The sequence below is a fragment of the Molothrus ater genome, chromosome 10, assembly GCF_012460135.2.
Source record: "Molothrus ater isolate BHLD 08-10-18 breed brown headed cowbird chromosome 10, BPBGC_Mater_1.1, whole genome shotgun sequence".
NCBI classification, from domain to species: domain Eukaryota; kingdom Metazoa; phylum Chordata; class Aves; order Passeriformes; family Icteridae; genus Molothrus; species Molothrus ater.
The window spans coordinates 10728358-10743537 of NC_050487.2; the positions used below are offsets into that span (position 1 = coordinate 10728358).

The 15180-nt window shown below is 38.9% G+C and overlaps 1 protein-coding gene across 1 annotated transcript in view; it reads right to left on the minus strand.

The window, feature by feature from the left end:
• Positions 1 to 5400: 5400 nt before the first annotated feature.
• TRIP12 (thyroid hormone receptor interactor 12) overlaps positions 5401 to 15180 on the minus strand; it is a 78296-nt gene continuing 68516 nt past the window's right edge. The window contains 8 exon segments of the mRNA XM_036388379.2: positions 5401 to 6780; positions 7823 to 7926; positions 8130 to 8224; positions 8997 to 9110; positions 12475 to 12639; positions 13830 to 13994; positions 14493 to 14647; positions 14983 to 15097. Of these exon segments, the coding sequence (XP_036244272.1) occupies positions 6584 to 6780; positions 7823 to 7926; positions 8130 to 8224; positions 8997 to 9110; positions 12475 to 12639; positions 13830 to 13994; positions 14493 to 14647; positions 14983 to 15097 (1110 nt within the window). The 3' untranslated portion in view covers positions 5401 to 6583.

The following is a 15180-nucleotide window of genomic DNA, read 5'->3' on the forward strand; positions in this document are numbered from 1 at the left end:
GCTGCTAGGGCAGAGCAGGGGCTGCTGAGTTACAGGGTCACCTTTGCTAGCACAAAGCACCTGTGTTCCTCCTGTGATGTGCTGCCTGTACAGCTTAAACTCCCATCTCTGCTTTTTCACTGCTCTTCTTCAGACAAATGTTTTTCTATGAAACTTTATTAACAAAGATTGCTTAGTGGATCCATAAATCCCTCTCACCAAACAACTGATATACAAAATGAAACCCTACTTGATTTGAATTAATTGGTAGTTTCTGGATATATCTTTTTCTGTTTATCCTGTCATAGACAAGCAGGATCTATACCAATTCAAAACCAGGCCTCCTGTTGAATTCTGCCAACAGCTTTCAACAATATCAAATATTACTGACAGCTGGAATGTACAAGGGTCTCAACACTGGGCATAGGATCCTAAACAGCATCTTACTCTGTTCCTTTGCCCATACATTTCTTAGGGTCAAGGCTTAATTAATCTGTAACCTGAACAGTGACCTTTTGGTAGAAAATGTATTTTGTAGGTCTGTATCACTAAAATTTTGCACTAACACAGTAAAGCAAGAGGTGAGTGATGGAACATGACCATAAGCGTCTTGAGCATCTCCATGGACATCCACAGCACTGCTGGTCACTCACCTATCAGTACTCATTTTTCAAACTCTACATACAGGACTGAACTTTTTCCTATCTTGTCCATTTCGCATTCCTAATTCTTATCTTTCCATTTTCAGGATGCTATTTTTTGCTCATACCTGTGAAAACTGCTCTTTCTAGAAACTCCTCTGTATGCAATTATGGCATCTCTCCATAAGTGCTGTCAAATCATGTTAACTACTCACTCCAGAAGAAATTGGAAATGACCAGGTGCTTGCTGGGGCAGAGGTGAACATGGAGTCATAACAGTTTCTCATCACAGATGAGAGATTCATTCAATATTAAAAACAGATGAGGAAGCCAGAAAAGTTTTGAGAATTTAAACCATTTTGAAAGGTAGAAGTAATTAAGGCCTGTAATTTTCAGCCAAAGGAAAAGGAGTGGTTTGATGTGGAGATTACCCATAATCTGCAGCTGAAGCTAAGACCCTTGTGTTTTCCACTCATTTTATCAGAAAATTTAGAAAATCTCTCTGCATATAAATTTCTCCCACTGAATTGATTTAAATTGATGGGACTGATGTAGCACAAACAGTGCAAGGGTAAAATGCATATCAATTTAGTTTGATGCTGTCATACAGTTCTGACTTTAAATTCTAAAGAGAGCTCATTTTAGAATTGTGGTATGTTTTAGTAAAACAAACACATATCCATTTGGGTCTTAAAAAACCCACGGGGACTGCAAAATCTGTCCTCTGGGATATGAAGGAAAGGAAATAATCCCTTCCCTTGATTCACCAGCTGTGCTCGCATCACTGCAGTGCGATGCTGCTGCCTTCCCTGCCTGCCAGGGCACAAAGCTGACCAGGGCTCAGCCTTGCCAGCAAGAGCTGCTCTCTTGCCAGTTTCTCCCTTTCTCTCCCACCGCTGGTACAGTAGAAGTGCCAGTACTGCTGGCCATAAATTGGAAATTACCACTCTTAGAACCCAGTGTTACTGAAGATAGAATAATTTTGCTGCTTGATTAAGTTTTTAAATGACTTTTCCCCTTTTGAATAGCATTTATAGTTTTAGTGGCCCAGAACAAGAGCTGGTCCTTTATCAAGAAATATCAAAACTCTGGGAAACCTTTCTGAATGGTTAATAATATCAGTACTTCCAGTAAATTAAGCATGCCAAGCTACCAAGTGAAGGCACAAGGATTTTTTTTTTCCTGGGAAGCATGGCACAGAATATGGGAAACATTGTGGGGGAAAAAGGTAATCAGCTAGCAAATTTTTACTGTTTAGCCAATGTCCTGACAGTTTTGATACATTGAGGCAATAATCTGTTAAAAGGGCTGGAAGATGAGGCTGGGAAATAAAATACCACCTCTTAGATTGGCTAACTATTTCTGGATCAGTGCTTGCATCACCTGCCTGTCAAAGAGGCTTCTGCATGCAGGAAGTCCCAAGAACAGCCGAGCTGCAGTCAGACTGGGCCTATATTTAGCCTAGAACACCATGGATAGCAGCTAAAGGAAGAGTAAAATATTTGGGAAATAGCTGGGAGATGTGAAAACTGCATTACATCTATTTCCAGAGCAAGAACCTGCCTTGGCTTTCAGTGTGGAAGTTTACATTTTGCAAAGGGAAACCTCCTCCTTCCACACCTCTTCCTGCTCTGAGGCAAGAGGGCAGGGTGGCTGCTGTCCCACACTGTCCCCCAGGTTTATCTACTGCTGTCTTTTATGGGGGTTTAGGAATCCTAATCCTGAAGTGAGGGGCAGGAGGGGAAACAGGACAGAGGCACAGTGCTCGTGCTGCTTTACCCCAGCATACTGCTTCCAGCCTGAACTGCTCAGTGCTCTCCCTACTATGGGGAAACATCACAGGACTGGGACTTCCTCCCCTCTTTGTGAAGGGGGGGTGGGAGGGGGGGCTTTCATGTCAGCTGTTACACCTTTTAGGGTAGTTTGGGGTTTTGAGTTTGTGTCTTGTAGCATTTTGTTCTCCTTCTTTTTTCTCTTTGAACCAGCTTTCCAGAAGCTGCTGCCAAACTAGATCCAGAGCTATCAGGAACTTCACTCTAGTGCCTTGGAAATACTGAATGTGTCTTAACTCTTCTCCCTCACTTAGTTCTGCCTACAGCCTGAGATGTCACTAGCCCCAGATACACACAAAAAGAGGAGACCCAAGATCTGTTCCTCCCTCTGCCCCCAAAGCAGCTTCATACCTGATCAACACAGGCACGTTCCAGTACCAGGAGACAAGAACATGGTATTCCTCTGGAGGCATCAGCCATTCCTTCAGCCATTTGCTGTCAGTCACAGGCAGCAGAGGATGGAATGTTCCCCATCTGCTGTACCAACAAGCAGCAAGGTTCTGATCGAGCAGAATTTGAGTTCTGGGCAGCCTCTGCTGCTGCACTGGGCTGGGGTGACCACTTCTACTCTTGGGGCAGCCACCTACACTCACCTGAGAAAAGCTCCTAAAAGCACACCACAGTGGGAGAGATATGGCACGCTGGGAACACAGGAGAGATCACATAGCACAGATGCTTTACAGTTCAAGCAATCAAGAGACCAGGAAAGGAAAGGAGGCAAAACCAGGGCAAGCCCTGAAAAGGCTCACCTACCAGCAGATTACACCTCCCCTTTGAATTTCAGCATTTCCAGAATCCGTTTCTGCAAGGCTTTTCATTTTTCTCCATTCTGCCAACAACTTTAGCTATAGCTTGGGCGGAGGCAGGCTCATATTGAAACCATGGCATTCTCTCCCATGTCAGGCAGGCCCTTATTTCCTGCCTCTGCAGAGTACAGGCTGCTCAGAGCATGGGAACTGGCACTAGTCGTGTGAAGACAGGGGTAGCAAGGCCCAGAAACTCCACAGATGACAAACCTACCTCCATCAGGGGCCAGAAGAGAGGGCACGAGTATTACAGGCACCTGGAATTTCACCAGTCCCTGCCCTCAGGCACCCATCTTCTCATCAGCTCAGTAAGGGAAAGGAGATAGAAGAAAATAAAACACATGGTTGAGGGGAAGAAGAATCTGGACAATTCACTTATGCAAGCAGTCTGCATATGGAAATTTGAGTATCTGATTAAGTCTGGCAGTGAGCATGGGGGACTTCACACATGAATTTTGTGCACCTTCCTAGAGAACATGAAGAACAACTGTAACTAATTCATGTCAGATGGGATGCTAAAGTGTTCCCTAAACCAGATATTTTGGTAAAGAGCCAACATCTAACAACAACAACAAAAAATATTGCACAAGTTCAGTAGGAGCTATCAGTGCCTGTATGGCCCTTTCATCCATTATTTTTTGCTGCTCTTGTTAACACAGAGGACATGAAACTCATCCAAAACAGTAACTGGTCATGTTACCTAAAAACAGTTGAACTTACCATGCTAAAAAAAGCATCCATTTTCAAAGATAAGACTTCTGATTGCACCTTTTATTATACCTTATAAAGGTACAAAGCAGTGCAGTACTACAATGACCACATACACCCATGGATTGATTTCAGTGAGCTTTTTCCCTTAATCCAAAACTCCTGAAAAGGAGAAATTCTTAAGATCTTGCACCACCCCTCCACTCATTCTGAACTACTTTTAGATATAGTTATTTGTTTGCAGGACAATACTGCAGTCATGTAAAATGTGACTTTTCAGTTTATTCTTGTAATTTACTATCTTTACCTTTTAAGCCAGACTGCTCTTCTAATATGCTAAAAGCTGCCCTTGGTAGGAAAAAAGAAGTGTCACCCAAAAGGGTTTCATTCACTTTACAGGCAAACTAAAACCTCAGTCTGTGCTCAAAATGACAGCCAGAACACATCACCACAGGTACTTGTTTTTTCCTTCCTTTTTAAACAGGCAACAGCTTATTGTCCCACTGAAACAGTTACACAAACAGTTACACTATCAAATCTGAAAGCTCCTCAAAATTTCCAAGTCAATGAAAGCCAGATTCTAGAGGGAGACAACATGGGTAAAAAAAGTATCAATACACATGATATTTTAATACAAAATATTAGCTTTTTTCTTTTTTTTTTTACACAAGTCAGTTTTTTTAAAATATAGAACCTTAAAAAAATGAACAAATTGCTATCCACACACTATAAACACTTGTTTGTGCTCAGTTTGATCAAGTTATCAGAACAATTTAACACCAGTCCATAGTTTAAACACTGCCTTGAAGTTGGATGCAAACTATGCCGCACTGCGCGCTACCATTATTGTATGCACAGGGTGAAGCGCCTTCGGTCGGGTTTAATACGGTAATAAAAAACTGTTCAGTTATCAGGTTCTTTGTGCAAGGATTTCACATTCTACTCATGCTCATGACAGGTCTGTATTACATTTCAGTGGCACTGGTCTGAGCAAGCACAGGTAATTCTGTGAATGTTCACCAGAAGAATGTCCGTTACATGTTCTGGAAGCACAAGTTCTTCAGCTGGATAAAAGAAAACTTGTTAGTTTAGGGGAAATAACTAGCCTGATTAGCCAGAATTTAACAATTTCTAAGCACTGAAAGGAATTTTGATTTCTCAAAGTTGAATAAAAGTAATTAACTATGACATTTTCATAAAGATTACCTATGTAGCAGGTACATCTCAGGAATATTTGTAATTGCCCGTTTTTTGAACGCATAGAAAGGAAAAAATTTCCCTCATAGTTGGAGGTCTTAAAAGGTCTTGTTTTAGTAGTAAATCATCCACAAGTTGCAGGTTGTTAGCCAAGTAGATTTAGGATGATTTACTTCCATTACAGTAATTTACACAATTGAACTTTAGGCATACAGTACAAAACTATGAACAAAAAGGTGAAGCAAACTTTTTTATTTATATTCAGGTAAAAACATTAACCTGATGAAGTAAATTATTGCAGATTTGAGAAATCAGCACATAAAACAGTTGGACAGAGCATTGCTTACAGGTGCTTTATCTGTGTCAAAAGACAAAGGCTGAACTGCTTGTTCCAAGCTAGCACTGGGGGGAAAGAAAAAAGAAAAAAAAAAACCCTACAAAATTAGCCAGGAACTTAGATCAAGAACAGGAAAACTGTTTACTCAAACAGGGAATGAAACTACTAATTTGTCTTTTAAAAAACTTTACATCAATTCAAAATGCTCTGGGCCTTACCACAATACACGCTGGCCAGCCCAAGCTGTTGGACTTCAACTACATGAAAGAAATAATTCTTCCTGGCCTCCCCTACGAGGCTTTTGCTGCCTGAATCACTGTGTAAACAGCTCTGGAGCACTCTGGTAACGACTGTCGCCATTATATCCTACCACTACAGTAAAACTATGCTATAAGAAAGGTTCTACCTAGTTACAAAGGCTGAATTATATTGACAATATATATTTGATTTCAGTAAAATTTAAATTATCTTAATCAGAGAAAGAGGCATGGAGCAGTTAAATGCCCATGCTAACCAAAACATAACAATTTTTGAATGTTGCACACAAAAAGAACCAAGTGAATTGCACATCAGACAATACATGAGGATGGGTAAAATTAGAGGCAGGTGAGGGTACACAGAACTAGTCTACTAAACTAGATTTGTCAAATACATGGTGTATTTTAATTTCTGTACTTATGTACAAAAGTTGTCTTTGGAGGAAAAACTTCAGACTTAGCTAGATGGATACACACAGCCCAGTATTAAACTGCACAGCGACATTTATTGTTCCAGCCTGGAAAAACATCCCTTTTTAAATTTCACACAGCAAAGCAAGTTAAAAACTTCACTCATCAAATAAATGATAATTTAAACAAGAACTTGCTAAAGAAACCTTGTCACAACAACTTTTAGGGCCTGATCACTTTAAGTCCATAGGGGCTTTTAATGAATATCAACCAAGTGTCTTTGCTTATAATCTGCAAGCCGTTTTTCTACAACAAGAAGGCGTAACACGTTTCCTTGACTCAGGTGATATATTTAGAAAAGAATCATGAGTTTCTCTTTTGCTGTAACAGGCAGACATTGCATTTTTCATTGTGATCAGGAAAGATGGAATGACTGCTGCCCTTCTCTTGCAGCTATCAAGAGTTTTTCACGCATTATCTCAATAGTTGAATAGTCCGGCAATTTGAGATAGTTCACACAAGTCATTACTGAGGGTAAGAAATCATCAGGATTCTCTGTGGACTCAAATGTCTTCCGTACAATCGTCAGGGGAGGATTCAAACTTCGAAAACCTAGTAATGAGAAAAGACACTCAGAATAAGACTGCTCCTCCTGAACACCCACAGCTGACTGCAGACATGCCCAGTGACAGAAGCATGCATCGCACACTGACCTCCTGGACACCTTCAGAAATTCAGAATATGACTTTATAAAGCTGCACAACAAGCTAAAAATACCTCAAATCCTGCCTGCAGAGTCATCTTACAAGAATAATTTAAAATACAGGAATAAGCTGTATGAATCTCCTTTTAACTGTGTTCTGTATGTGTATAAAATACTTTTAAGTTTGTTGGCTTCATGCACATTTTTAACAGGAATCATCTATGACTCTAGTACCTGATTATTCTTACTGCAGCTATCATTTCTATACTCCTAACACGAAATTTGTGTCTGCACCATGTCTCCACAGAAGAGCTCCCAAAATAAACTAAGAAGAATAATCAAGTCTTTCCCCCAAATCCCAAAGAATGTAAATACTAGAACAGATGGATTAATTCTTTTTCGACCTGCAAAGCACTCAGCTGAGAATACAGTAAAATGTGTATTCTACAATAGTCCCTAGCAAAGACACTAAATTTCTCTGTTTAACTGCACTGTCTCTTACCTAAATGCTGAAATTCAAAAGGGGAGAAATTAAATAAGATTAATACTATCCTAAGTATTGTCTCCTTTCTAGAACGGAGACTATTATCTTCAGGTTACAATGCATCATATTGTTGCCATAACTTAATGCACCTCTAGCCAAAAAATACAGTATTAGGAGCTTTCAGTTTTATTTAAATTTTGAACTCTCTTTTGCCCTCTGACAGATTTGCTGGCAACAATTTAAACCTGGACAGTCAACTGTAGGAAATGTCATGAGATTAACACAAAGGTTATGAGAATTATACCTGACTGCCCAGCCACTTCTTAAATTAGAAATGGGAAACCAGTATGAACCTCTTAAATACATAAGTTAAGGAATTTCTTCCTATACTGAAGTAAACATCTTATTCAGAAATACTTTAATAACAGCGATTTCATGCACAGTAATACGCAATAAGGAAAACCTACCTCCTACAGGCAGTCTGGGGCTGCCTGTCACAAACTGGAGAAACAGTCTTTGCTGCTCACTATCAAAACTACTGAGAATTTCAAAGAGATACTTCACTGCTCGACTGAGGAGGGAAAAGAACCAAGAAAATATTATTTTGTTGGTAACTAAAATAATTGCATCAGATTCATATTCAGAAGAATATGAACATTTTCAAATCTATGCCATATAATTCCTTTAGCTTGAATAACAATGTATGAACATTATTTCAAGAAAGTATTTTCTACTGGTTTGATTTTTTGTTTAACAAGACCAACATAATGTTACCTGTCGTGCGTATAACCGTGATCAGGCCTGCAACATTCCATTAAAGTCTTTGCATCCCAAGTGTCTGTCTTGCTGCCACACAAGAGCTGCTCCAACTGTAAAATTAAACAACAAGGAGTAAATGTTCCATTTTGCCTTGCAAAGCACCAGGAACACAGGAGTACCACAAAGGCTTGGCTAACACTTTGTTCCAAAGTGTGCTTTAATTGTTTGTTCTTAAAGTCAGAGGTCTGAGTTTGTAAAGGTAAAAAAACCCCTCAAAGTACAGTCTTCAAACAGACTCCCTCAAAGAAGAATAAAACATTCTCTCTTCTCATCCAGAGAACCAAAATTGTGACTCAATTCAGTCCACTTAAGAGTGTTGAGAATTTTACAAAGAAATTGATATGGTGGTGGTGGAACTAAAGCAAGACCAACTATCCTTATTCTTTACCCCTTCATCTGAACCTCTTCTTACTGCTGAAGCTTTGTTAAAGAGCTGACTACTTGTTTTATTGTTCTAACAGAAGATCCAGGTAGTGTCCACAACTATCTACAGCTATTCAGAGGTACTGCAATACAAGGAATTAGGGTACCCATACTCCATAGAGAAATGAAGTATGATACATAAATTAAAACACTTCTCAGAAAAGCTGGATACACACATTTTAAAGAACATGGAGCTGTTCATAATAAAAGCATTAAGTAAGTGACTACTGAACAGAGAAATCTTTAAGAGTTAAGTGTAGAATTTCAGGGACACTCAGTTTCACTAAATTGATCAGAAATGCAATGTCAGACTGTCACAAGTGCCCTGCACCCAGGCTAAGGCTGCCCATACATGCAGATAAAGGTTATAAAAGCAGCAGCAAGAACACTTTCACCAACCTCCTCAGGATAGAAGTACTGAAGATGACTAAGGGGGAACACCGACTCAAATCCATCTCTGAAGGAGTCGAACTGTCTGGCAACACCTTCATTTAGTGCCCAGAATATAACCAACTGCAGGGAAAGAAAAAAACAAAAATGAAAAAAAGCCATTTGAACAAAGGAAGCATGCAGTGATCACTACTGTACAAAGAAGTACAACTGCAGAAGCCAAACTCCAGCAGCCCAGCCATATGCTCACTGGAGTTCCCACAGGGTGCACACTGATTCATGGAGCTGCTCTACAGCATTGCCTCATTCTGCCTTAATTCATCATTTACATTACCCTTAACATGAACTTTTGCAGAATTTAAACAGCTTATTTGCCTTTGTTTTTAACAAAACAAACAGAACTCAGAATAGCTGGTTAAATGGAACCTATTTAACAGAATAATTTAAATTAAATCTGAACATTTGTTATCTTTAGAAGCCTTACCTAGGTGCTCTCTCTCTACACCTCTTAAAATGCAGCACCTGAAGCAGAAATCCGTAGGGCATCATTTGGCAGTATTATCTTAATTTCCCCCATGGAAATATATGGGTCCCTATTCTAATATTAAGTTTTTAAAAAGCAACTCTAGCCTGTTTGATATATCAAGTAGCTTATTCTTATTATAAGAATACATAGGAAGAAAAGCAGTAACTTCATTTCAAGTTACTGGAATATGGTTAAGAATCATAATGCAAAAGACAGTAACACACTAATCTTGGCCTTCTAAGCATAATTTTTCTGTTGGTTTTCTATCTGTAGTTACCCCCTCAACATTAAAGTAACTTCAAAAGTGGACAGCACATACTGAAACAACAATCAGTGGGGGGAAGGAAGGTCATATGACACAAATGAGACCAGAGTTCTTGTAAATAAATCTCCTGCAGCCAGTATTTCTCCACTAAATTAAGATATTTTACAGAGCAGATTGCAGGCCAAGTTCAGATTTTTTGTCAGTCAGAGCTATTGTTGATTACACTTGCCCTGGATATCCTCAACCCCAGCAGGAAACAAAGGCTGGTCATAAAAGATGTGCTGTCAACACAGAACTACTAGTTTAAAATGTGTTAAAAGCTCTGGCCTGTGGTGCTGATTAAAGTCATCTATGGATGCATCTGAACAGGATTAAAGAGCTCATAGATCCTGCTGGAGTCCTAAAGCAAGTCTGTCACCCTATCCCAATAACTGAAGAGTTACTGCTTCCAGAAAGCTCTCAAGGTACAAAAGCTCATTAGGATCTGCTGATAAGTTTTCCAATAGAAGAGTCAGGCATTGAATTTCATGTGAGATACATTGCACTACTTCCACAAACCAGTTTTAATACTGAAGAGAAATGTAGCAAGCACCAGCAGCACAAAAAACTCTTCTACAACACAGAATAGTCTATGCCTACTCTAACAGCAGAGCTGCTTACCTGCAACTGTGATTAGTTTTTATGGTCAAGAGAGCATGTGGCATAATTAAGCTGCACTGTATTCTTGCAGAGTCAAAGAGAAGATCAAATTGCTAGACAAAAATCTACACTACTGAAACTTTTTGTTCACAAATTTAGAACAAGCAAGGTGGCCCCTTTATAATACAGGGAGAAGAGGAAAAAAAAAGCCAAAAAAAAAAAGATAGATAATAAAGTCTTTCACTATACTGGTAATTGAAGCAGTTCTACTTTCTGATAAAGGCAGCTCCTGTGGGAACTGTCCTTGGGGGGAAAACAAGGAGGCAGAGGGAAGAGTGACAAGATGGCAGAAAAGGCATGAAAAGCAACATTAGGATATCCCAGCTTTATAAACTACTTTTCATGTTAATCCTCACACAAGATTTTAATAAAAATGACATGTTCAAGAGCAGGGCAGCTGACCCACAGGATGCTATACAGGCCAGGTGAGCAATTAAATAGATGTTTCTAAAATGCAATTCATTGTACTTGTGATGGAGAGCACACTAATTTTCCCTCTGAAATATTTTCCATTTCTTTCACATCAAGTCCATAAAGCTATAAAGACAGGAAAAACTGCACAGAGATCCTTTAAGAAAATAAAAGTTCCAAAAGCTTTTAGGAGAAGAGAGTTTTCTGTTATAATCTTCTTTTCCTTTACAAAGACTGCCTACCTGCAGCCGGACAACTACAGGACATCTGAGCCATGTGTAAGCCTTTCTCAGTGTATCAGATATCTGATACAAGTTACTTAGAGAAGAAAAAAAAAAACACTGCAAACTACAGGAATCAGTCTAGAATGCTTGAATGTAACATTACTCAGTAAATGGAGACTGCAAATTCTGTTTCGAAGAAACTGTGGAAGTTTGTATTGCTCCTCTGTTAGGTCTGCAAAGAGCTTCAAATCCAAATATATTTAATTCTGCAAGCGATTCTTGACTAGCAGAATTTACTTTTAACAAATAAACAGAAGCGGATGGGTAACAGTATGGAACTATAAGGTAAACAGAAACTGCTCAACATTCACTTGTAAGGACTACAGAACAGCTTTGCAAAATTTCTCAGCTGACAGGCAGGAATTTACATAACCCTTATTGAATTGTTTCTACCAAAATATCAAGATATGTTCCTTATCAGTGCTTCAGAACTTAGGAGCCCTCAGAGTGAAACTGGCAGTACCCTAACCTGTCAGGAAATGCATTATTTAGCAACTGAAGTACAGTGATCCTCCCCTCCATCCCACTCACAATTTCATGGGATAATATGGCATTCTTCTTGGCTGTCCTCATCTCTTTTCCAGGCTGTTTTTAACCAATTCCCTTTATCACTTCCTTCAACAGAAACAACTTCCTACTTTTGTTCAGCAATATCTACCTTCTGTTCTTCTACGTCCCTTTTGCCATGGAATAAATCAATACATAGGTGTAGTCTCAATTTATTCTGGCAATATTTTGTTATCTTTTCCTTATTTATTCTTTTTAGGGTTTAGGGTTTTTTCCCATGTGTTTGGAGTTCTTTGGTTGACTGGTTCAGTTTTCCTTGGGATTTTTGTTTGTTTGGTTTTGGCTTTTTGGACAAAAAGCTAGTGCTTTATTTTTGACTCACAACTGCTGATGTTTTTGTAAGACTGAGCCCAAAAATATTACACTACTATTACAGGAGTTCAAAGGCCACTGAATGCCAGATCACTACTGCTAAATGATTTGCTAAATTACTATTCCTAAAAAATTCATTATCATAACCACTTACAATGAATCCACTTAAAATACTTTTTCTCCAAAAAGCCAAACTTCTGATGACTTCATTACATACAAACCAGACTTCTTGTACTACACAATTTTCAAGTCAGGTGCAATTAGGTTCTAACAGTCTTACTGTAGTAATAAACTAGTACAGAAGAGAAGCAAGAAAATTACTGTTATGCCTTGTTTATGAGAATGAACTGAAATATACATGGAAACAAACGACCTGGGAGCAAGAAAAAAGACAATTTCAGTCATAGGTTTGCTTTTACATACTCTGAGATACTCCTCTAAATTGTGGATGGTGACCGGTGTATCTTTTCCCCCCTTTTTCAGCTCTATGTTGGGAAACCCAGGGAGTGTGAAGTCCAGCCCTAGATCTTCCACTGAGCAGCCATTCATAGTCAGAGCCTCCAATGCATACTGTAGACTTTCTTTGGTCTAAAAAATTGGAAGTGAAAACCAATGAGAACAATTAATTCAAATAAACTTATTCCAAAGTTTTGACTTCTAAAGCAGCTTCGACTAATCAGACATTTCTGTAGAGCATGACCATTAAAACTGTTGCAGCTGTCCTTGCTCTCCTGGAGTTTTCATACAGAACAGTAAACCAAGAGAAACCAGATAAACAAGCTTAATGGATAAACTGGAAAGATCACAGGAGTACACTTTGTTCTAGCAGTTTTAGAATTACTTAACATGCCAGAAGACAAACTAGCTAGAAAATACTACTGCAAGAAAAAGAAATGTGAAATATGCTAAGGCTCAGAGGCTGTTTTTTCCTTAGAACAGTTAATGGCATTTATATTTGGCACGCATACTGACATTTTTCAGCTTTCATCCACCAGGTTTCAGGTTTTTCAAATTCTTGAGAAATTAAAAGCCATGACCAAGGAGAGAGAGTGAGACAATCAGGCAAAGAGGAACAAGGACCCACAAACTTGTACTACTTTCACTAGTAACAAACCAGACAGATGTATTAAGAATATAAATTAGGTTATTACTTCTTGCCATCTATTAACATTGGATGCTAGAAAAACCATGTGTGCCAAAGACCTTTTACCACTAGCGCCTGACTGAACTGTGGTATTTTCAGTTAAGAGTAGATATTCTTGAAAAATTAATCTATGTCTGAAAGAACCTGTATGCTCATGCATGATGACAGTTCACCTCAGTTCTGCATACAGCTCTTCAGTGAAAAAAAATCCTACATAAAAGGCACTTATTATGAAATATGAAATTTTGATTAAACAAACTAGTAAAAAAGCCAGACTTCTGACTGTTCAAGAAGCAAGGATAGATTTTTTCCACCGATCCTAGAATTGGTTGGTTCACTTTAAAAGACTAAAAGACAAGTCAGGCAAACATCTGACAGTTTTAGACATTGCTCGGACTGTGTTTAATCACACAGAAGAATCTCATAATGAATTTCTCATGCTAGACTTTACAAAAAGACTTTTACAATTATTAGCCACCAATCTAATAACATTAAAACTACTCTGCATGAGAACAAAGTAATTATCACTAATACAATCAGTTTTAAGCCCTATGATACGTGCTGAATTACTGCTACTTCATAAAATCCAAATGAATAAAGATGCACTCTTTCATGCTTAGGGTTATTTTCCCACCTGAGTTTTATCCTGTTCAAGTCTTTTCTTTTGTCTTACAATATCTTCAAGGTGATATATTGATTTGGCTACTACTGGATCAATACTGAACAAGTCATGCGATGTCAAGGAAGTTTCCTGTCGTAGCATCCACTTATAAAAAGGAAGTCCAAGAGGAAGATCCACCTGAAAAGCAAAGCACTGAATTGTTTAGTATTGAACTGTCTTCCAAAAGTTCTTTTACTACTTCATCTCTTGACCAGATCTACAATACTATCTCATAGTTCTGGCACACACCAAAGCACCATGTCCTAGTGGTTTTGCCTCAGACATTTACAGTCAAAAAACCCAAGTGACTGCCTAGTGTATATACATTAAAGCAACTGGAGCAACAAAACATTCTTGAAAGCCTGGAAAGATTGCAACACAGAGCAGATAACGGATTTTCCTTTCTACTCCATGGTTTCAAAAGCCACTGTAAAGATCTTCAACATGTATTACCCTTTTCCCCCCACAAAACTTCACTGCGTGCTCGTCCTCCTCCCTGCCCCGCCTCAGACTGCCCTTACTTCTGGAGCTGAAAGTAATAAATATCATGTAACTCCTAATGCTTTTATCCCTCAACAGTCAGAACCAGTATTTTTATGTGACCCCTTCAGAATAGATTTTCTACTCCATTCTCACCAGTCTGAAGTCCATGATTGCCTTGGCCATTAGTTTTCCCAGAAAGCGGAACTTCATTTTAACTTTTGCAATGTGAGCTGGCTTGGCTGTTCTACCAAAAGGAAGTGCAAAAAGGCCTTGAAGGTTATGAATGTACTTGGTACCTTCCTGGCTTCCTGTTGAGGAAGAAAGAAGGAAAAGAGTTCAGTATTTACTCTACTAGTTTCTTTCAAGATGCAAGTGGCATTCAGATAGGCTTAACCTAAGCTTCTCATAAAAAAAAGCAAACTAAAAAAAACCCCAAAAAACCCACAAAACAAACAAATAAAAAAAAAAAAGCCACACCAAACCAAACACACACAAAACCCCCAACAAAACTCACAAAGATCCACACACTATGATCAGGCATATTATCTGACCACAAACTGAGGTGCTCTTTACATAACTGAAGTCAACTTAGAATCAATTCAACATTAATCAATATTTATAGATTAGGTAGTAGAGCAATTACCTTTTGGATTGGCTAAAGTCACTTCTTCTCCCCTCCAAAGGCCCAAGTCTGCTCTCTGTAGTTCCTGAGATACAAGTGCATAGAACTCTAGTGTAGGGCCTAGGCCTGTGCCAACCTTCAGGGGATGGAGGGTGAGGGGAGAGGAGGGGGAAGGAGACAGAGAAGTCCATTAGGTCAGTTTGAATATAAAAACCTTTA